General features: G+C 36.4%; 1 protein-coding gene across 7 annotated transcripts in view; it reads left to right on the top strand.

Moving 5' to 3' along the window:
- The window catches only part of LOC107217340, a 166,356-nt gene that overhangs the window by 9,689 nt on the left and 131,415 nt on the right, over positions 1-25,252 (top strand). For 6 of the 7 annotated variants that reach the window (XM_046741888.1, XM_046741890.1, XM_015654838.2 and 3 more), the window contains exon 6: positions 24,826-24,828. The exons of the other annotated variant lie outside the window; for it this stretch is intronic. In XM_046741888.1, coding sequence (XP_046597844.1) covers positions 24,826-24,828 — 3 coding nt within the window. The remainder of the gene's footprint in view (positions 1-24,825; positions 24,829-25,252) is intronic. 7 annotated transcript variants of the gene reach the window in all.

The following is a 25,252-nucleotide window of genomic DNA, read 5'->3' on the forward strand; positions in this document are numbered from 1 at the left end:
TTTCAGCTTAATATAACTCTTGATATTAGGTCCCAGTGATCCCGCCGAGGCTTAACAGACAATATATCTGGGATGGTTCAGCCGTTATACGCGTTTCGGATTAGTCAGATGTTCTGGAATATCCTCAAGGGATTCAAAGCGTGCCGTCAACTGACGCGTCTGTCAAACCCTAATTACACCAAACCCCTCGATCTCGAAGATTTCTGCCTCTGTAACGAGACCGAATTTTAGGTGAAAATTAGCAAATTCTACGTAGAGTTTGAAGGGGCAGGGTTGATGTTCCGAATTTGAGAAATTCCGAAAGCCCCGAATTAGGTGTTTTTTGGCGGTGAAACTTAAAGTCAAGAAATCAAACCTTGACGAAAAATCGAAGTTTCGAAAATGCGAAAACGAGGAAATTTGAAACCCTGAAACATCAAAGTTCCGAAGGATCGAAGATTTTCAGTTCCGTGAATTTCTGACTTGGAGAAATTTCACCACTTTGATCTTTCTTTGATGTGGATTTTTCGTATTTTTACCCTTCGAATCCTGGTCATTCGGACTTTCGGTTTTTCTCATTTTTTACACCCACTCGTTAAGTAAACTACGCTGTGTGAGCATGTTTTAATTTTTGAAATTTTACTCCATCGAAACTTTATTTTTTTGAACTTTGCTCTATAGGAACTTGAATTTTCGGAACTTTGAGTCCTCGGGCCTCCGGCAATTCGAGACTTTGTTGATTCTTCAAAGTTTCATTTCCTTTTCAAATTCGGAACTTGAACCCCGCCCCAATTCGAAAGATTTTCTCGCAATTGTAATTTACAACGGAACAATCATCGCGTTCGAATTTCCCGTTTATACACCGTTAATGGGATAAAACAGCAATGATTACCCCACTTGAGTCGGGATTCGGATAAAATCCGATATGTGTGTGTATGTGTTTATACATATATATAATATATATATATATATATATATATATATGCATGCGTGGATGTTGTGTATACATGGAGGAATAAAGTGCTCAGTGGTCAAGTGGTGTAAACCCTTGACGCGATTGATTGAGGGGTGTATTAACGGCGAAATAAAACGCAGTTGAGGAAGAAAAAAGGAAAGTTTGTTAACGGCGTGTGGACGAAGAAAGGGGAAAGGTCGCGGTTTTATCGCCAATCAAGTTGGAACTCTACAGCTGTTGGCAATTATCCAGCTGCCAAGATTCGCTATATATACATATATATATATATATATATATATACGTAGTATAACCTGGGAAATCTTGCGTAACGCCGGACATTCAGAACCGGAAGAGGGTTGAACGAAGAAACCTGGCGATGACGAACTAAATTAGATATCGTTGAAAATTGCCTTCTGCCGCTTTATAAATTATCTGCAAAAATAAGTTCGAGTTCAATTTACCAGATACGGCGATACGAGTGTCAAGTTGATACGTACGGTGAATTCGATATCATTCAAGAACTCGAATTCATAGTCGAGTCACTTTTTTCTTGATTTAAAGATCGTTGATTTAAATTAAATAAATAACATTTCTTTCACGATATTTGATCCCTGTATTTGTATATAATCAATTCAATGAATCCTTTAGATTTTTATTTCGGTATAAAAGGTTTTACGAAGTTTTCATCCATTTATACATTTTTTATTTTTATCGTTTTTAATTTCTTTTTTTCCGACAGAATTACAGATTGTATTGAAAATTTATTTTACATATTAAATATTTGTACAATATTTATATGCAAAATACTGTGGACGAAAGTATAAACTGAAATAATATCTTCGAGGTGGTGGTGACGAAAATTGCGAGAGAAGAAATAGTAGAAAAGTCACAGTATCGAATTTTCAAATATGAGAAAACGCGTTTCATAAAACTCTTAAAAGTACAGGTGGTCGCAGTGTGACGTATAAAAATGTTTAAATGCAAAATGATAACGTATAGAAAACCAAACCAACAATTCTAAGAAATTCTTACGTTTTTTCATTTTGTTTTTATTTGCATATTGCCTCTTTTCACACATTCATAAATTTTATGAAGCAGATATTCTTGACCGCAAAAATTCGCTACTGTAACCCGAGCCTGCTTCTGTTTTTCGATCTTTTTATATTTTTATCCCCACCCCTGAATATTTCCTTATAAACATGAGCACGTATCTTACAAAAAATTTTATGAACAATCCGTAAAGAAATCGATAATTATTCTCTCTTTTTCTAATTGTGAGATGAAGAAAAAAGTACCGAAGCAGTTATCGAAATACGCGAAAAAGGGATAATGGGGTTAAAGTGAGTAAAAGCAACACGACGAAACTGCGTGAAAGACGCAAAAAGTTTAACTAACGAGGTGAACGATTACAGAAAAACCGCAAATCGCATGCCGGCCTCACTTCTGAACGTATTTTAACCCTTACGTATTTTACCCTTAAATCATTGCGCAGAGACGGAGATGTCGATTCAAATAACTTGAAAAAAACTCTGGGATACTCTTTACCTATGATATTTCTCTCAGCGAATCGTTCCGCAGAGTTATTTTCAAGCCAAATGTTGAAATAAAATAAATAAAATTCGAAGCCAAAAGGGCGTATAGGTTTTCTTTTTTTTCAAAATTTAGCCTGAAAATAAGTCTAGCAAACGAATGACTAAGGGAAAGAAAAAAAAATATTACACGCCCCTCTGGCATTAGCACCGCGATATACGATGTCTAAAAAATGAGATTAGGGTTCAACCGGACACAACGATCACAATTTTGCCGGGTGGGGACCGGGTGGAAAACCTGACTTGGACAGGTGAACGTGTGCGCGAATATACCTGCCGGTCGACGACGACGACGTTTGCGGCGTCGCGACGCTACGCATGCCCAGTTTAACGCCGAAACGAGAAACGGATTTCCAACACCCCTTACAGTCGTCGTCGGACCGCGGCTGAGCCGGGATCGAGATCCGGTTTTTCGCATCGCGAATCGCTGGCGAGCTTTCGCAGGTTACTTGAGCGGAATTCAAACCCGTCGACGTCTCTTCGTCCCTCGATCCCACTTTCGCGTATTAAATTCGCTTGGCGATGTTCCGATTCATCGATAACTCAGGTTATTTGACGAAATGTTTGACGAGACTCGCGGTATTCAACATCGTATGCTATTCTAATTGATGTTTTACGCAATCAACGAATCCGTTTAACGTGATGAATATCCCAAATGATTCACGCAGTTTTATCATTTTACTCGATTTAACTTCAGTCGTAATCGCTGCTTGACTTATTTTTATTCCAACGGATATGTAATCACTGTTTAAATCTTACAATTTTTACTGTGATCAATTTCTTTCGGTCTTGTCGTTATATCGCGATTAATTAATGATTCGTTTCTTGAGTTTTTCAACAATTTTATCACCAAACGTTACGAACATTTGTAATGTACGTGGGTCTTTGAACAGAAAAATTTATTTTTGGTAGATTGACTTTTGACTAGAACGAAATTAAAGTTCGTATAATAACGTCAATGCAACGATGCTGCTTTTTTTTTAGAGAAATCGTTATTTCGAAACATGAGTTTTGTCTGAAATTCAATTAACCCGTAAGCATCAAAGCAAAAGGTATTCACACTTTGGAAACTCAACTCCTTTGAAGTCTTCATTCTGAATATTTGTGAAATTGTTACGCTTTTTTCTTCCCAATATTTCGATACGTTAACGTTAGTAACGGCGAACCTTGTTCTTTGAACGAGGTTGAAAAACAAGTCATCCTTTATTCCGTCAGGTTCGTCAAGTAAATTTTGATCGAAACGATTGCTCTCGACGGTCATAAAATCCAATTTCTCGTCGACTTAATCCAGGCATCAGCTGTACCGTATAATTAATAAGCTCGCAGTTAGCTGTTTGCGAATAAGCACGTGACAATCTAAAAAAAAAATGAATGAGCCAAGTTTGAGAACCGTTGAAAATTCAGCCGAGATATATCGATGGGGTGGTGTAAAAATCATGGGAATTGTTTATCGTATTTAAGTATAATCGAGAATATAACAACTCGGGTGAGTGAAGCAGGTGAAAGAAGTGAAATACAATAAATGTGAAAATATAATTATTTCACTATGAATAAAAACGGTGATGTAGTAAATAAAATATTGAAAAATATACACGTACATGTGAAATAAAAATTTCTCGCGGCATTTATCGTTGCCCGGACCAATCGAATAATTAATTAATTTCTGCGTCACGTAATAAGGAAAAAAAAACGGTTCTATAACGATGTAACATTTTATTATTATACCTGATCGGGCGCGAATATTGTACTATGGCATGTGCGCCGAAGTTTGTAACATTTGTAGAAAATAACGATAGAGTGCTGCTGCAGCTGCAGAAGCTGTGCCGTCTGTGCGTTTATCTCGGCGAACGACGAATGAAGAGACTCATTATTATACGCTGTTTTTCCTCGAGGAGGAAAATCTCCTTAGGCGATTATTTATAACCTTTGAGAATGTTTTACACGGTGGCGCGAAGTTTGTAAATATATACGGATAATACGAATGCGAAATATTGATATTATATTAAAATTACGGTAATAGAATTAAAAAAATAAATAAATAAATAAATAAATTATAACGCGTCGTATGAAATTGGCTGATACAAACGAAATGATTAATCGTTTTTTGAAACTTATCATTTAACTCGATTATCGACGTGTAACGATTGAAGCGTAGACGAATAAAACTCGGAGCCCAATCATTTTAAGTATTATCGTAAATTCTGTTCGTCAGAAACAAACAATCGATAAATTCTCACGCTATCAATATTTTAAGTACCTACATCGCCATAAAATCGCGTAAATTTGATTATTGCGATTAATTATTATATAACATTATACATCGGACCAATCACATATCTAATAAGATTTTTAATATACGACAATCAATAATTTGTGAATATTCAATATACCTATCAACTTGTATCGGCTGTATAATAATCGAAAAAATATCAGCTGTGGCAGCTTACTTAGTAAAAGGTAAGCGGGCAATTAATATTCACTCCAGTTTCAATTTTTTATTTTTTATTTTTTTTTCTCAATCATATTTTATATACACTTCGACTCGCGTTTCAATTTCACGCGTCTTATATCGCAAGATTTTCTTCTCAATCATTTAATACGTAAAAAAGTGTAATAAGCATCTCGTTCTTTTTCATCGATTCCCTAAGAGTTTATCAATCGACAACGAAACATTACAACAAAAATCCCTGTTTTGTAGTATTTCACATTGACTTTGAATTAGGGATCGATTCACCAAAATCTGAGTATATTTTTCATCGTTATAGTTCAAAACGGGTTTTTGTGAAAATGCATCGTCGCTGTATTAAGATTTACGAACTTCCCAACCCCGCGAATATCATCCCTCCCTATCGACGCTGCAGTTTCACGGTTCGGCTCACTCACGGTTTTCCTATGCGAATAAAATCGGCCAAGTGTCGAACACGTGAACCGACGATTATCCCGCCCGTCGCTCGCCGCATGCGTGCTTCTCCGTAATTAATATAATATTGGATTTTCACCCATACAGGTTAGCTAAAGCAGTGAGCGAACGGGTTAATCGATCGATCCGCCCCAGCGAACCCCGCAAAACCGGATCCCCGTCCTTATATATTCGTGTGTACGTTTCAAATTTTTTGTTAATTTTCTTTCATCAGTCTGTTTTTTTTTTTTTTTTGTTTATTTTTACCCCTATTTATTATCGACGTTGTGGTTATGATTTTTTATTATTTTTTTCTTTTTTTTTTTCTACATTCACGCTTGAACAATTCTGACGCAAAGTATAATCGAGGCTGCATCAGTCGCGCCTATATGCATACGGGCGTCTCATATTCCGACTAGACGCAGTCGAATCTGCTGCAGTTCGGCGCAGATTGCATATCGAACTGTCGAATATGGCGCATTCCACCGTAAACCGACCTACGTTTGATCCTCGTCGTCTGTGATTTTTTATTTTTTATTTTCAAGCGTAGTGTAGAGTGTACAAAAATAAATAAAAGCATCTTTCACCGAGATTTAAATTTTTTTTTCTGCTAATACGATTCCGTCCGCAGATACGATTCTCAAATTTTATTCGCGACAGGTAATAAGTTTAAAAAAAAAAATGTGTAAAAGTGAAAAATCAACTTAGCGCAGTGTTTTAGACAACGTAGAACACTCATTTTTTATTTACAGAACCTTTCTTTTAACCAGAAAATACTTTTTAGGGGTTGCCATGGTGGGAAATCGCAAATTATTTTTTTCTACAACACCCCAATATGTATATATATATATACACACACACATATATATATGTATATATATATAAGGCAAACCATGCACGCGAATAAATTATACGTAAGCGTGTAGCATTACAGATATGAAACAGTGTTAGGTTGACAGTAGCAATTATTATACCACGTGCAAGCACAATCAGATTATAGCCTCGATAATACAAGCGGAGCTTTCTCCATTTTTACCTTGGCTAAAAAGCTAATACCTCGGAGCTCTAATGTGATTGAGTGCTTTCATTAGAGCTTTTTTTTCCCCTTTTCATGTCCGCCTGTATTGAGATTTGATCATATAAATTCCAACATTCGGCTGCGCCGTGTATATTTAACAGTGTGTACGCAAGCTGAAAATTGTCGGGTTCGATACCGAAGATACAGGTATGCCTACGTGTATTTTCTACATACGTGTGCGCACCTTCGGATCGTTCACCTGGACTTTTCCTTACTAGGCTTGTGCCGCAGTTAGGCAGTACATAAATCAAGGAAACTGCGTTTGGTCACGAAAAATCTGAATGTCAATTTTCTCCTTTTTTTTTTTTTTTTTTTCTTGTTCTACCGTGTGCGAGTGTGTTTTCGCCCCAATTATGCGAATAAAATTAAGACTCGGATCTAAGGACGATTTTCCGAGCGTACTGTTATTTTTTTTTTTTTATTTTTTTTGGAATCTAGATATATCTACGCTTGGAAAAATTTTGACGGAATCGTTAAAACTTCACCTTTGTGGAATAGTAAGAAATAAAACGAGACGTATAGACGTCCCAACGTTTGAAAGAGAAATGGAAATGAGGAAATAATAACGAAGGAAACGAAAATGGGAAACTACCGTTTCAGAAATTCATGATTATTTTTTCTCTCTCCTTTGCGTTGAATAGTCGATATTAATTATTCAAAGATATCTTTAACGTCACTGCAGCGCAGCGTTGGGAGTTTGCATAACTTGATGCCCCGGTTCATTATATCTGCAGGAGCTCGTGTATTACATATCAGGTCATGTTTGACTACCGGTGTACACGGGAATTTAATACACCTACTTTGCTCAGCGATATACGTATAACGCATATTCGTGCATATATATATATATATACCTGTATGTAAAAAAAATGTTAAAATTCGCTAACACTGTTACAAAGCAATGTATAGTTTATAAAGGCTCGTGAAATTTTTCCTATTTTTCTTATCTTTTTCTTTTCGTAATTCAAATATTGCAATTAAAATTCAAATCATTGCATTTATAGAACGCGGATTTTAACGGTTATAGTTGAACGACCATTGAAATTTTACTCGTCGTAATTGTGTCGGAGAAATGAATTAGAGGAATTTCAGAAAACTTTTTTTACATACGTATAAACGAAGGAAGAATTTGTATTTAGTCGATTTTTCAAACTAAATTTTTGTCTCATGTAAATGTATATATATTTAAGTAAACACGAATATAATCATGAAAATTTAAAACTTGAACGATGTAATATTATTTAACCATTCGCTGTTGAATATTTAACTTAAATTTTTACACACTACCAACAACCCCGAGTTGCTGGATGTTTTCTTTTTTTTTTATTTTTTTGTCAATTTCTTTCGCTCTCTTTCACTCCATTTGTCTTTAATTTTTCATTCCGATGAATGGACGAAGTTATTTTGCGAAAGGAAAAAGGAACATCTAAACGTGTATAACGGATGAGGGTGTAAAAAGAAGAAGAAAAAAAAAAGTGACGACGAATCGTCTATCTTATGCATCATTTCGTCCCCGTTATGGGAGGGCTAATACTCAAACTCGTCTGCAAAGCGAACGTAGCGGATACAATGGAGTCCTGGAATAAAGAGAAGGAGAACGAGAGGGATGAAAAAAATGAAATAAAATAAAAAAAATAAAAAAACCGCACCACTCGCATTGTGCCCATTGTCAAAGTTCCTTACATACGAAAGATTTCGAGAGTCTCAATCTGAATCGCGGGTAGAAAAAAAAGAAACAGAAATGCTCAGATAATGACGGAAAGAGTAGGGGAAAAAAAAAAAAAAAACACGATTAGGATCGATAAGTGGCAATCGTCAGTCTTTCCTTGAAGAAGAAAAAAAAAAGAAGGGAAAACAAAATTCTCGCGTTGCTTTCGATCGCAATGAAGAAGAAACGTAACATTTTTTTTTTTTCCCGCAGTTATAGATACACGAGAAACGAGACTTCAGACTCTAAATTTATAATCGGATGTGGTGAGGGGAAAAAAAATGAAAAAGAAATGATCGCGGATGAAAAATGTTACTATAAATGTTATATATATATATTAGGGTGGTCCTTATTTGGGGTGTTGACGAATTTCGACAAGTGCGCCCCCTAGACACGTTCGAAACAAGTAAAAAAAAAAAATGTGTGCGAAAACGGAGCGCTATAGTCCAATTAGAAGACGTACCTCTAAGCTCGTTTGGTTTTTCATTTGAATAACATGGGAATTTCAGACTAATTCGGTCATTATGTTTTTGAGTTGTCCCCATGCACGCAAAAAATTCTTTTTTCACATAAATCTGTTGTTCATTGGTACAACTACGCGTATATTTTTCCACGAGTCGATATCGCAACCTTTACGCCCCCCATCCCCCTGATATTATACACGACGGCAAATTGATCAACGTGAATACTAGGGTGGTCCTTATTTAGGGTGTTTTCGAAAATTCCTGCGGACAAGGCGGAAAAAGTTTGCAAAAATATATATATATATATATATATATTTATGTATAAAAATATATTAGGGTGGTCCTTGAAAAGGTCATTTTTACAATTCGACTATCTCACCCCTTAAATTGGCTCCGAGTAATTCAAAAAAAATTCTCTATTTTCTTCAGATGTTTATTTTACCTTTAACCCGTGCACCGCCAGAGGGTCGATTTCCCCATTCAACCCTTTTCAAGGAAATCGGAAGTCTGCCAAACGGATTTCGATGAAATTTGATATTGTGGGGGTTTTCTAGATCGCCGATTACGAATCTGACAATGAACTCGAAATTTCGAAAATAAAAACGGCGAGCAAACATCCCAAGAGTCGCTTGGTGTCACTATATTGGATCCGTTATTTTCAATTTCAAAATTTCGAATCCAGATTCGTAATCAGCGACCCAGGAAATCCTCACAATTTCAAATTTCATCGAATTCCGTTTGGCAGATTTACCGTTCCCTTAAAAAGGGTTTAAATTGGAAAATCAACCCTCTTTAGGGCACTGCTTGAAGGTGGGATAATAACCTGAAAAAATTTTCCGATCTTAGAAAGAAGAAAGAAAGTAGAAGAATTTTTCTTAGAAGAAGAAAAAATCTTTCCGAAAAAATCTGAGATCAGGGAATTATTTTTGAATTATTTGGAGCCTACTTGGGGGGTGAGATATTCACAATTCAAAATTTACCTTCTTTAGGATCACCCTCATATACGTATATTGTACGCCTTCCATCCTTTATATAAACACGTATAGGTATACTTATATATATATATATATATTTACAAATGTAATCGAATATCCAACGGAACCCCGAGCAGATACTTTCCTTCCCTCTTATTTATCATTATATTTTCGTTCCCGCTCTCTTTCTTCCTTGTTTCCGTTCTTACTCGACCTTTTTTTTTTATTTCTTTCCTTCCTTCCTTCCTTCCTCCCACCCACCCTTCTATTTCTTCCGACTCGTCGCAGATTCTTCTCACACGCGTATTCCTCCCGTGGCGTATCTTCTAGCTGAGATTCGTTATAGTTATCATCATCGTCTTTGTTATTGTTATACCTTTCATCATTACGCATTATATATATATAAATATATACATATACATATACCTATATATTTATATACATATATATGTATGTACAATTTTCCGTACCTCTCGAGGATGTGCTTAGTTTTTCCCTCAAGGCTTCTCTTCTCTTCCAGGAGTTGTTTATATCTTTTATATATACATATATATATATATATATATATATATGTGTGTGTGGTTGTTGTTTCGCTGCGGGTATACTCGAGTCTTCGTTATCCTCTTCTTGGCTTTACGTAGGTACGTACCTACGTAAGAGGTAAAAGCTGTGCCGTAGGTACCTACGCGTTATAATATTACATGCAACACTTACACCAGCGTTGCGTTTTCAGAAAAGTATAAATTTTTTTTTTTTTTCTCCTCCTTAACTTTGAATATGTAAGAGATGCTTCCACCTTCTCGTTAGGAATTGAAACGTGAGAAAGGGCTACGAGGGAAAGGGAGGCAGAGAGAAGCAAGAAACAATACAGAGTATAACGAAATAACAACATTCGTTTGCTTGGCAAGGCCCCTTCTTTTATCTCTTCTTGACGACGACGACAAAGTCGCTCGTTTGTTAACGTTGTATGAGAGGTGAAAAAAAAAATAAGAAAAGAGAAAGGAAAAAGAAGAAAAAATAAAAAAAATTACACGAAATCAAAATAGGAAGGAAAACGAAACACGGTAAAGAAAATTCGTATTTAATTTTTCTTTATTTTTTTTCCATACTCTTTTTTCATTTTTTTCAGTCTATGAGAAATAATTACCGTTTCAAAAATGCAACACTTTACGTCGAGATTAGAAAAAAAATATATATATATACTTTTCGATACAGAATTTATTATTGATTATCGAAATAAGTCTGACGTATTATTATTTAACGAATAACATTTTATTTGAATCAGGTTTATCGACATTTTCCCGAGGACTAATAACTTTGTTAATTTTTAATCCATTGAGTTTCGGTTCAATGATATTATATGTATGTTTAAGGTTGACTGTAATTTACAGACAATTTATTGCTGTCGCGTTTTATTTTTAATATTTATACTGAAATTTTGATTCTATAATTTGTTCTGTCATTTGCAAGGAGTTACAAATCGACGGTATTTCATTCTTAATTTCTCGATTTTGGATCTATTTTTCTGTTCTGTATTAGACAAAAAATCGGGCTGGAGTTTTTTTTTTTCTTTCCTCTTCTTTACCTTCTTTTACTGTTCGTTGAAAACGTAGTTTATATAAAATACAGACGTCGACAGTTCTCGGTTTACAGGGATGTATTGTACATTTATTCCTCTGTTGGATATGTGGGTGGTCGATTAATGCCGGATTGTATAATGAGGGGAAGAAATGCTTGTTGTCTTTTTTCTTTCTCCTTCTTCTTCTCCTTCTTGTTTCTGAATTTTTTGTTTCCCCTTCGCGGCCGCGTGGTCTCGTAAACAGCTTAAGGGCACCGGGGAAGTGAAAAGAGACAAAGAGATAGAGAGAGAGAGAGAGCGAAGAAATGGAGGAGGGAAAAAGAGAGGGTTCAGTTCTCTCTTCGCGTTCCAAATATAGCGACCCCTGCTACCTTCCGTATAAGAGGAGGATCGATATACACCCGAGTCTACCACGCGACCAAGTCTTCTTCTCGTCGCTTCGACGAATGACGATGTTGATAAAACACGCGGGGATCATTCGAACACCGATCCCGGGGGATTCGCTAATCCTCGATAATTCAGACACCCTTCTGCCGGCCGCAAAAGAACCGAAACTGAAACGCGGCTCCGGATGACCCGCGAGAAATTTCAGGGACTTGTTTGAACCTTGAAACGGCGGTGGAAAATCATTGAAATTTTTAAGCTACCAGGGTGGGAAAATTTTGCGACATCAATTTCTTTACAAGTTTAAAAAGCTTGACGTATGTTTGAATCCAAAATATAATTTTAACTGTCGGATAGTCGGTGAAAGTTTTAAAAATTCGAAGAGGTTGGCAAGTTTTTAAAATGTTATTTTTTCTGTCCGTTTGTAGGTTGTTTTTTTTTCTCTCTCTCGCTCTCTCTCTCTGATTTCTCGTCAAATTCTGTCGTTCGGTGTTTTTCTTTCTTTCTTTCTTCGGAATTGCTTTTCTTAATCTGAAATTCAATTACGTTATTTTCTCGATTTAAAGAACAAAGTATAGCTAGCTATTCTTATTTATGTTCTCCCCCCCCCCCCCATCTTTTCTTACTATATATAGGTAACGTTTTCTCTCACCCTCGGCTATTTCGCGACGTGACGTACCTGATTTTCAACCCTCAAACCGCACGGCTCGACTCCGTCTCGGCAAGACTCAATAAAAGATTAATAGTTTTTCTGAACTGCTAGGGTGCGCGCGACGAAAACAGGGGAGAAAAAGAGAGAAAGAGAAAGAGAGAGGAAAAAAGCAACCACGGTTTTCTCTGCGTCTCCATTCTACTTCGGAGCTTACATATTATACGAAGTTTAATATTCTCGTCTCAATTATATCTCATTATGTGTACCCTTTATATACATATATAGTATATTCCGCATCGATAATCTATAAGTATGCATGTACGTAAGGGTAAAACTCTTTTATGAGTTCAACGATGTAAACCGGTCAAAGGTTACGTTCGTTTTATGTAATTCCATGCTATTCTTATATACCAAGCCAGTATATTGTGTATGTATGTATATAATTAATAGTTCGAAAGGTGGAACTTTTACCGTATTGAGCAGGTAAATATATATATATATACATATATTTTAACGCGTGATATACAGTACTGAAAAAAGATTGTGTATCCAAAACAAAAAGAGTTGTTTCGGACCAACAAAGCTTAATCAAGGATGAATTGCTTCAGTTTCTGAATCAAAAGTTGGAAAAAATCATTTGAAAAATTTTCAGCCGTACACGGTTAGGAAAAAAAAAATGTCCCGGTAGGTTCATTGAAATTTTTGGCTTGATTTAACCATTTTTTAATGTGTTACCGAGTAAAACAAAATAGTGAAAAATACAAATTGAATGTTGATATGACAACTTGAATGTTAGAATTTTTTGTTTAAATTGTGTCATATTCACTGACGAAAATGTAAAAAATAACATAAATATAAAAAGTGGACTTGCTGGGACGTTATGTTCAGTTCAATTCTTCTTTCATTTCACAGTACCTAAATATTATTTGCGCCAATGAAATCACATTCCAGAAATAAGTCTGAGAGAATTCGAACGATACGAAGCGATTAGCTAATAGTAAGATAATTACTGCCCTACGGCTAAAATTGACCGTTATATCGATCATACAAATCCTTGAACCAAAGATGATTGGGAAGAATTGAAATCCGGTAACGCGATCCTCGCGCCTGAATCCTTTTCTACGTGATCATGAGCTTATATAACCGCTTGCGGTGAAGAACGCGAAGCTGAACGTTCGGATTACAGATGTAGGTACTTGTTGCTCGAGTCGTTAGCATTCGCTCGACGCTTTCGCCCCATAATCTAGCCTGGATACGGCGATGTCTTCGAGATTGTCCCTGTAACAACTTCCATTCCATTCCATTCCATTCCATTCGGTGGTGAAAACTGGTAGGGGAAAAGTGGAAAAGGGAAAGGAGGGGGTCCTCGAGTTTCAGCTCGACATAGAATACTTCCAAGTGCTTACTCCTAATGTCCTTCCTTCGATGATGCAAGCTAACGCCAATCGCTCGCGATTCGCAGTTAGATATACGTACACGGATCTTGCATCCATTTCCAAGTCTTTGTATACAATCGGCGAATATTTGGAAACTTTTTTATACCTTTGGATCTTCTTAGCCTCGCGGCGTAGCTTCAGGAAAACTTGGAAAACCTCTCGAATCTTGTCGTGTCGCGGTTCCATTTTGCACTCGGTGTTAGAAATAGGTACACGACTCTCCTCGAGCCTTATCGTATTCACGTTACACACCCCGCGGCTTTGTTCCTCGGTTTCTATCCTATCCTACATCCTGTATCGGGAATCCAGACGTGTATGAATAATACGACTCTGGTCGTGTTATCCACGCGAGGACGACGGCTGGGTTGACATTACATACCAGATGTGAGAACGTTTCGCGGATGGATCTACAGACGTCGTCGATTCTGTTGAAACATTCATCAGCCCGACGTAGCCTCGGCTACGAATTCACGTGCTCGGTGTCAGCTATACGCCAACCGGAAGTTCGGTTTGAAGAGTAAACGATATTGTTAACTTTACATCGCGCAAGACCCGGGATCAACTTTAATACTCGACATAAAGCTGAAGTTATGGAAAGAAATTAAAGTTGTCCGTTACTTGGAGAGATTCTCGCTTCTTTCACTCGCGGTTCTTGCAACAACCACGTTATCCATCCATTCGAATTTTTACGCAAATCCTGCGGTAGGTTTTAATCCGAACTAGCCGGAGGTGAAACGCTGGAATCCAGTTAGGGAAAACTCTGTTAGCTACAACTCGGTGGGTGGTGAGGTTATTCCGTTACAGTGTTGCTGCTGCTGCTGCCGCCGAGTCGCCGGTATCGAATGGTGGGTACGTGATATAGGTCTGGGAAACTTGTCGTCGAGAGAAACTTTGCGGGTCGAGGGTTGAATCCGGTTAACATTGTTCCGAACCGAAGAGGAAGATCCACTCCCGAAGCTGCTCGACTCCTCGCGAAGAATCTTAATTCACGTAAAAACCGGAAATGATTAACCCAATTCACAAGTACCTTCGTCATCCGGACTACTGTACGAAGCAGTTGTCTCCGGAGCTTCAACCCCTTACGCAGGATGGATTTTCAACCCTTGAAACACCCTCGTTACGCTTACAATCAATCATGCGCTGGGTATTGATCGGTCTAATTGCACCGACTGGAGTGATTGTTGTAATTTTAGCTTAATGGAATTCCTCTTCTACGATCCAATTGGCAAACGGTCAGTGATATTCTTGGTCAAACAATTCTCATACTCTATTCGCGGTCGGTAAGACACAAGCTTCCGAGTCGAGTGATTTTCGCATTTACTCGAGTATACGCGGGTATGCAATGTAGGTGTACGGATGTGTGCGTATAAACTTGTAACTTGGGTTGATACTTCGTCGGGTAGTTTCTATGGTGAGAAACCCGAGGATGGAGATATTCTCGCGTTGTATCGCGTATTAGGGTCTCTTATTGTTATTACAGAGAGACGTAGCTAAGGGTGGAAGCTCAAAGCCGGAATCTTGGCGGTTCTGCTACTTTGCATCGCTGAGTGCCACCTCCGATTCGCTTTGAACGTACCTATATTCTTGTCAGTACAGGCAAAAATACAGGAAGATCGAAAATCGAAGGACCGCGGTAGCGAATTTTCAAACAAGTGAAAAGTCAATCTATAGAATTCAAAGATATTGAAAGTTTTACGTATGAAAAAGAAAAAGAATAGAAATGTCGGAACATAAAATGCCAAACTTTACAATCGTCAAAATTTCTCTCGATAATATAGAATCGCATTGTTAATATTCTCGATCTTGTTGTTCCATGTCTTGGCCTTTCTACATTTCGATTTTCTAAGTTTTTAATTTTCTACACTTGGAATCTTTACATATATTCCATATATGAATATTCGTTATTCCGGTCCTTCCGTCAATCGGCAATTCTGGTTTTTCACCCCTACCCATCTTATCGGTTACATGGTACTTTGCATCGTTGATTGGCACTCCATATCTCTTTGAATATATATTCTTGCCAATGGAGTTGGAATAGACTGATATAGATTCCGCCTATGGTTCATCAGCTTCATTGTAGCGCGAACATTCTCATTCAATTTCCGACTTCGAACTTCGCGGAGAGCTTGCAAAGTCTTCCGCGGCATTCCGTTTCTCGAAATTGAAATTATACCCGCGTCATCTGAGATTTATGATATAAATGACTCGTCCTAAAATAAAGATAAAAAATAAAAAAATACAAAATAAATAAAAACCAGATAAATCGATCAATCGATTTCGAATTGTGAATCACACTGATATTTGAGCTCCTTTTACCTACCTCGTCGCTGTTACGTTGGAATTCTTACGATACGCTTCCATTTTTTTTTTTTTTTTTGTGCTAAGATCAGGTGGAAAATAAATCGCTAATATATAGATTCGCGCATGTTAATTCCACCGCGAAATGCGATCAAGTGCAGGAACGGCAAAGCTTACAGGCCGAGTTAGTGTTTGACAAACTGAATGTTTGCCTTCCTAATTCCAATCCCTGCCGCAGGCTTCGCGCAATTCCACAAATGCCATCAAGTTCTATTTACGCGTTCGCTCGTTTGTCCCTCCATTCATTCGTTTGTTCGTTCGTTCGTTGCACTCATGCGCTGGTATCCTCGTAATTGCGCTCTACTACATAATGTATAGTATATATTATCAGCCTAGACCATCCTAGGAATTCTCTGTTTGCATTTACGGCAGGTGAAATACTTGACTGCGAATACCGAGGAGAGTACCCAGTTGATTATAATGTCTGGAAACTGAATTCCGCTTTCTGCATGTTGAATTATAATTGAAGATGTTATTCAAAGCATGCTGCAAATCGTGAAAAAGAAAATTTTACCGGATCGTCAGAATGTTACGCATATATGTAAATATCAAGGAAGTAGATTATAATTTTTAATCACGGTATTTCACTCATCGATTTTCTACCCCTTGTTCATGTGTGTGTGTATATATATTAGGGTGTTTCAAAAAATATATATTTTTTTGCCTCCTAACAGGTTCAAAAGTTTCATTCGGGTATAAAAATACGCCTGTCGAAATTCGAGCTCTTAATATTAACGTTAAGATGTCGCGCATCGCATTTTTCTAATTTCGATAAGAATAAGATGGGAAAAATAGTTTGTGCTCGAAAATTCACAGTCATATTTTTGTAAAGAATCGAACGCTCTTCAGAAAAGGTCTTTTTATCATTTTATGATATATCTACTCTTTCAAAAGTTATTTAAGGTTCTTAAATAGTGGAAGTAGTAGATAATATTAAAAGAGTAGATTTTTGAAGGATAAGGTCCTCAAATAACTTGACCTTGAATAACTATCGAACGAGTAAATTTATCAGAAAATAACAACATACATTTTTTAAAGGGCGTTCAAATCTATACAAAAATGTATCTGTGAATTTTCGGTCCGACGCATCGTTAGTTATAAAAATCTAATGGAACAAAAACCAATTTTCCCGTGTTATTCTTAAGGAAAATAGAAAAGTGCGACGCGCAACCTCTCAATGTTAATATTAAGAGTTCAAATTTTAACAGGCGTATTTTTATACGTAAATCGAACTTTTGAACCTGTTTGGAAGATGAAAAAATAAATAAAAATTTCTGTATGAGACACCCTAATATGGTTTTTCTTCTACGGTATAAACTCGGTGAAGTTTTGAGTAAGTTTGAATCGTAAATATATGAAGACACATCTCGTATATTATAATGATGTAAAATTTATGGAGATATTAAAGCGAATGCGTATGCAAGTAAATTGGATGTCTGCAGATTTTATTGGAGTAAATTAATTATCAGCTGCGGAATATCGCGTACAGATTATATAACACACAGGTATATGTTAAAGTGTTTCTTTTAGCTTCTCCGGGAAAATCCGCGAGTGTATAGGAGGATGGCTAAAAGTTTCCTCGAGTCGGAGGACGAAGAGAGGCTTTCTGGATTGATGGACACATTACAGAGAAATATATCCTACGCTTACAGTCGTATTTCATGCGTTACACGTATGCACGCGAGAAATGCGAAAATTGAGAATTTTCTTTGGTACAAGCTTGAAAAAAAAAAAATTACTTCTTCATTGATCAGTTTATACGTAACTTTCCGCATCCAAGTATAAAACACATTTACTCGAAATTTGGTGAAAATCGAGGCAATGATTAAAATATATATATTTACATTGTAAAAAGTTGTGTAATAAATTGACAGTTTCAATCGCAAAGTACTTTGAAAATTGGCGCATTCCAATTTATTAACGCATTATATAATTGGATACATTCGAAATGCGGACGTTCTTTGATACAAAATATTATGAATCTGATTGTGAGACATCGACGCAGAATCTTGATCGAGTTCTCATAGAATGCTACGTTATTACACGTATTTTGTAAAGTAGGAATAATTGCACCGTTATCTAACAGCGCTTTTGGGACTCTGATTGCGTCAGGAACGAATTCCACGTGGTTTTCGACGGTGGTCCATTAATTACCGCCTCATCTTCCTCCAGTTCTGCTTCTCGAAACCGACACTGTTTCTCACACCTCCTTACCAAGTTTCGGGGTCGAGCTGTGTATAGACGAATGACAATCGGTAATTGGATACGGGCGACTTCCGGGGCTGTTTCGCATCAATTTTCATCCCTTGTCAACCGAACAGCGGGAGACGCTTGCCGATCTTCTCTGTGGTGTGGTTAATTATATAACTTGTTATACGCATAGAGAGAGAGAGAGAGAGAAAGAGAGAGAGAGATATAATTTCGAGGGGAATACCAAGCGGGAAAATATCGTCCTGCCAATTTTTATTCGTCTTGAATTTTCACCCGCAACTCTCCGATCTTACAATAATTAACCTAAGCTCAGCCAGCCGAGACAATAACTTGGATAATTAGCTGAAAGTTAACTGGCTAAAGAAAAAATAGTGAAAAATAGCTGATCAGCTAGTTTTAACCGGCCAAACGTGAAAATGTAGAAAATCAATAAGCGAATGAATTTTTCACCTTTTGGATCCGAACTTGGAAGAAAAATACCAAATAAATAGTTATTTGTCACTTATAATTGGAGAAGTTTTTGAACCATTTTTAATATTGTTGAATAATATACTAACTACATTCTTTAATATGCGGAGCTTAGTAAGTGAATTTGAAAAGTTCATTCGAACAATTATCACGATTTGACGGACGTTAATTTTTATTCTTAGCTTAACGGCTTATCATTGATCGATGAAATTTTTAGTAACCTTGGAAAATTGGATGACGTGTCATTTTTTAAAGCGAATAACAATAAAACTTGTTTCACCTGCAAGTTGAAATCCGAAAGGTGAAAAATTCATTCGCTTGTTTAGCTTTTACCAGCAAACTTTCATCCGATTAAGCCAAGTCAAACGTCTTTATCGGCTAATTCAGGCTCGTTTAGCAAAGAAGCGTGCAGTATAAACTAGTTACAAGCTCTTGTGTTTCTCGTCGACGATAAACGCGTGCTGGGGTTGCGGTTTGAGTAAACAGAGATATCAAATCGCACGGGGTGTACCTACAAGGTTGGTTTAGGCGGCCAAACGATATACGGCAGAAAACTGTCGTTGATATAACATGTAGACAGGGAAGAGAATCTTCCTTGTAATAACTTGAGATATGTGCGGGTTCGTGCCTTCGTGCTTAAACGCCTAGCTCTAGTCTCCCGTCTTTCGTTTCGTTCCGTACTTATACAGGGTGTAAGAAGTAATATTGATAAAAAGAAACAAAGGTTTATAAGTAAATATTGAATTCTTTTTTTTTTTTTTAGTTTATTTTATTGATTCACGAAGTACGCACTCTTGCGTTATGAAACTTTCCTGCACCTTTAAATTCCGATCAATGACACTTTCGAAAATCAAGATTTCCAACAATTCATCTTTCGTTATTTTATTTTCGCATGTTTGAAATTTTCGAAATATCGACCCTTCCAAGTTTTGACCTCCACGCATATTTGCACACTTGGATACCCGTGAACTCGACACTATGAAAAAAAGCATAAATCGTTTCTGAAAGTAGTTACGCGTACGAATCGATGATGTTTGAATGAGAAAATGATAACCGACATTATTTGAAATTTGTAATAAAGAAGCATTTTCTTATTTTCGTCAAAAATATTACAGCGTATCACGTTCTTTAAAAGCTTCTTCTACTTCCTCTGATTACATTACAGCATTGCGCATAACCACTATGAATATTTCATGAATATTCATAAACTTTCAAGTGTTTCGTTATGTATCAAAGTACATATACGTATAAAAATTAAATCTTCTCGCGAGAGTTTTTAGTAAAAACTTATGAATTTCCGACACGACGACGTTGCGCGTATTCATTCTTATAATTATTTCACTTTGTTATTCCTTGTCATATATACCTATATATAACCGCAAAGATAAAATATTATCGTATATACATATATGTGTACTAATGCACGTTGCAGGTGTAAATTTAACGCCTTTAAAAATGCCACCTTGGGTACTTGTGCACTATATTAAACTTGAGAATTATCGTCTAATCAAAGTATTTCAACGTATTTCTATCTCTATCTCTATCTCCGCACTTAAAGACCATGTAATACTCTCTCCCATCTTTCACGTACCTACATATCTACCACGGTCTTTTATGCTCCGAACGAGCGGATAATGGTTTTCGTACTATGCGTCCTTACACCCTGGATGTCCATGCAACGCAGGGGTGAGAAATATACTACACTTTGTTAACGACTTTAGGGAGACATCTCATTTTTCTTCGGCTCGGGGGAAAGCCCCCCCCCCCCCCCCCCCCCACAAATCTGTTCGACTTTCTTTTATCCAAGAATACGCTTACCCTATCCTTTCGAACGTCGACGCTTTCTCGATTTTCTTCGTACCCATCAGCCGATTCTGAGTGTCTCGGAGAAAATACTCTCTTCTTTCGTCTATTTTTCACCGCAGAAATTGACGAAGCACCGAATATTCGGGGACGGGTTGAAATACCGAATTTTAAAAGTTCCGAAAACACCAAATTCGAAATTTATTTGCGGTGAAACTTGAAGCGAAGCAATCAAACTTTGACGAATCGTTAAAATTCCGAAATTGCGATAATGAGGAAATTGTAAATCTGCAACATCGAAATTACGAATGATCGAAGATTTTATGTTTTGTGAATTTCTGGCCTTGGTGAAATTTCAACAATTTGATCGTTTTTTGTTTTGTATTTTCGGTATTTCTGACCTTTTACACTCTCTCGTTCAGTAAACTACGCTGTGCTAGTAATATTTTAACTTCCGGAATCTTACTCTATCGAAACTTTATTTTTCGAAATTTTGCACCATCTCAACTTGAATCTTCGTAATCTTGCATCTCGGAACTTTGAGCCGTCGGCTTTCCGACCACTCGAAACTTCGTTGTTTCTTCAGAGTTTGATTTCTTTACTTCAAGTTTCGCCACTAAATAATTCGGAATTAAGCATTAAGTTTTGGAACTTGGATCCCCCCCCCCCCCCCCAAAAAAAAAAAAAACCGCCATTTAATTCCTTTTCCTCCAAGGAGCTTTGATCTGTATGTTTAAGAAAAGTGAAAATTATAAAATTTATACCAAATTTTACATCGATCTGTTGCGTTTAATAAAAAAAAATCAGAAGAAAAGAAAAGAAAGAGAGATTTATAAAATGATTGAACTTTTTCTAATGATTCAATCAACACCTTTTATAGTCAATTCTCGGGGCGGACAAAAAAAAAGATGATGTATTCTGTCATTGCACGCAGAAGCTTGCAAGAAGCTATTCCGTGCTTCATCTCATGCATTTCCACTTATCAGTCGAGTGCCTCTTACCTAGATACACCCACGCTTTCCTAGACAAAGTATAGTTACATGCTGCCGAGGGACGACGGAAACTACGCGTGCGAAATTTTTTTCGGTTTGATTATTCGCATGAATCGTATCAGAGTTGGCACATATCAACATTTCACTTGGCATTTTCGGTTTCCGATGTGTATTTACGAAACATGACACGAGCAACTTTAACGACACGCGGGACTCTTTATAAATTTCTTTTATTCATGTTCCTTCTGTTTTACTCTTGTCAAAAAAAAGTATCTCATACGGTATACTGTCTTGGTATCACTTCGCTCAGCTTTCTCCTGCTTTTGTTGTCTTTCTTTTCTTTCTCCCTTTCTTTCTTTCTTTCTTTTTCAGCCCCTCGGCAACGTCTATCGTTCGGAAAACTCTCCACGGCCCTCGAGCTACCTCGTGTCATGTCGTTGAGGAAAGCCAGAAACTTGCCAATCGTATCTAATCCCCTCAGTTTTACTCCGAGACTTTGTATATTGTATCTACTTTTGAGCTTCATTCGATTTTAATCCGTTCCGTCTTCTCGGAGTTGTTCTTCACTTGGAAATTTGCGGCAACTGTGACACCTAATTTACGGATCTAATCAATTTCTGTACAGTATTTCATTAATACAGTCATCCGGAGTTAGGCGTTTTAGTGTTACGAAAGATAACAGAATTATTCGAATTTAAAAACCACTTTTGTGCGCGCTGAATTTTGTTATCGCAGTTGAAATCGCGCAGCTGTCGAAGCAAAAAATATTAAATCAATTCAGAAAAGAAATTCACTGGAAGACTTTCGTTTTTTCATCGTATTGGAATCGTCGCGTATTTTATTTCACAACGTTTCAACGATATTGATTGTTATTAACAAATGGCAATGTTCTATTCATTACCTAACCAAAAAAAAAAAAAAAAACAATGAGGTAATAACCGATTTGAGGTGAATTTGTGACGAACAGTTGCTTCGGAATAAAATTAACCGTCGTATCGTGAAATCGACGAAATATCGAGAAAGAAAAAAATAAAGTTTACCCCTTTTGATTTTCGCAAAAATTTACATGAACTTCCGATTACGATCGGATCAATTGTCGCAAATCGTATAAAAGTTTTTTAAATCTGAGATCAGGACGAAATTCCATGACATCGGATTCCTTCCGTTTTACGTTCTTTTTCCCCCTCTTACTCCTATTTCATCTATCTCTTCCGTCTTCCTTTCTCATCGTTTCACGCTGTATTAAACGCGACTATTAGGAAGACCTATTTTTCACTCTGTTATACTGTTATCCCATTTATCAACGTAACGTAGTTCGCCAGGATGAATATCTATCTATATATCCAACAATAAGATACTATAACAATAAAAAACTATAAATAAAAACTTAAAAATAAAAACAACTTGTTTACCACGGAAAATTGCGAGAGTCGGAAAGTTCCTGTGAATAATACGTGAAGTTCCGCAGTTTGCTAGAAATTCAGTATAATATGTACCCGTTAAAAAGAGGTTACGTAAATTAAAAATTACGTCCATATCTATCAGGAAATAATCAGAAACATCAAATATCCGTATAATTATGCCATTCGAGTGCAGCCTGCAACTTTCACTGATCTATTATTTTATCCTTGTCTGTTTCAGGTAAGTGTCAATGCAGTCGATGATGCGTTACAGTAAGTTATATATGCACGAGTTGAATTTGCGTTTTTTTTTTCTTCATCTTTTTCTTATGTATTTATAAAAATATCGTTGAGCTATAAAATCCATAGGTGTATAATATGCACAATGAAATTCGGATTCTAGTAGAGGGAGACATCGAGGAAAGAACTGTCGTCTGTACCTGTTATTTTTCTCGATTTTATCGCATCGTGTTCACGGGCGATAAAACTTCTACCGCGTGTATTCACGCAGCGTACCCAGCTATACGTTTATGTGCTCTATCTTTCGGACAATTTTTTTTTTTTGTTTTGTTTTTTTTTTTTTATTTCCTACCCCGTAACGATAATCGTTACGCTATGCGTTAGTGTATACATGTATATGTATATACATACGGCAGGTTATATATATATATCTGGAGTTTTCATCCTCTGTACATTTGATATCACACATTTGTTTTCCGTACTGTCGGAATACGTTTAAATATACGTTATTGTCGGTGGTGTAAAAAATGAAAATGAAAATGGTAAAAGTATAAAATATATCCGCCGATCAAGCGCGGATCTGTAATTTTATTCACGCGGTCTGTGTGTCGGGGTGATTCAAAAAACGGGAAGTTTTTTTTTTCTTTTCTTTTTTTTTTTCAAAGTTACACATTCCACAGTTGCACCTGAGGTGAAATAAATAACATGCCCGTATGTCCATAACATGTGACCTTATCGTTGATATTTATTTTTCATTCGATTGACGTGGTAAAAAGTTTGTTTTTTACCTAAAAATTATTTGAAAAACAACACAGATGATTTCTCTCGAATCACCACCATGCACGTGAACGCAGATTTTTTCTATCGATCCGTGCCTAATTATCACCGTGTAATATTCTGTGTAGAGTTTAGACTGTTCGCTGAAGTTGCGAGATTATAATTACTGTTTAATTAATCAACGTTACCACGGAAAATTCACCGAAGCGCACATAATGTGTATGTATATATATATATGTACATACGTTGTGACGGAGGAGAAAAAAAGTAAAGATCAATATTCAAAAAAGGGAAACTCGTGCACTTTTTAAACAACTTTTCGGTAATCTAATCGATTTTTATTCCCACAATTTTTCATCCATGTACGATCACGGTGTTATTATTATTATTTTTTTATTTCACCTCGACTTGTCATTTTTACACCCCGAACGTTTCGTCGTCGTAATAATGTGGATCGTATTACGCATCGAATTATATTATCACTTTAATATAAATTGCCATAGATTGTGTCTCTCATTTATACACCTTCACATTAACCGGGATACACGAGTGAACATTATATTATGTTAAATATACCAACACTTCTATGTAATTGTTACCCAGTTCGACGGCCACCGCGGCACCGCTAGAATTATTATTATCATCGCGTTTGTCATATAATTGTCTCGCGTGTTATCTTTATTCGTCGCTGTAATGTAATTTTTATTTTTAAGGAAAATTTGAGCAAAGAAAACAAAAGGAAAATAGCCGATTCTTCCTTTTTCTTTATCTTAAATATTCTCTTCGTAAAACGTCCAACGATATATGTATAATATTATTATATTTAACGAGTATTCTTTTTTACTTTTACAAACTTTCCAATTACACGGACATTTCAAGCTGGTACGTATAATTCGACACAAATACATCATTACCTGTAATCATTGATGAGAAGAAAAAAAAATGTCCCGATACAAGTAAACGATTTCTTGTAACTGTGTACTAGCAAGTAAATGAATAATTTATTTTTTTTATAGGTTGACAGAAATTCCCATTTATCCAAATAAATTTCGTTCGTTCGATTGAATAATCACGTATATTACATATTTAATGTGCAGTTGATAACAGCCAAGTAATCGTTCGCTTTGAATGAAATTAATTCCTTTGAGACGAGAGGGACGAAAATAATATTTTTAGAAATTATGAGGCGACAGAAAAAACATTGAATCAATATTTAACACATAATTGTGCTGGTTCAAGTTTCATGACAAGATGATATTCTATGGTTTTTTTTATAGCTGATTACGAATTTGAAATCAGATTTATT

The sequence above is a fragment of the Neodiprion lecontei genome, chromosome 5, assembly GCF_021901455.1.
Source record: "Neodiprion lecontei isolate iyNeoLeco1 chromosome 5, iyNeoLeco1.1, whole genome shotgun sequence".
In the NCBI taxonomy this organism is placed as follows: Eukaryota; Metazoa; Arthropoda; class Insecta; order Hymenoptera; family Diprionidae; genus Neodiprion; species Neodiprion lecontei.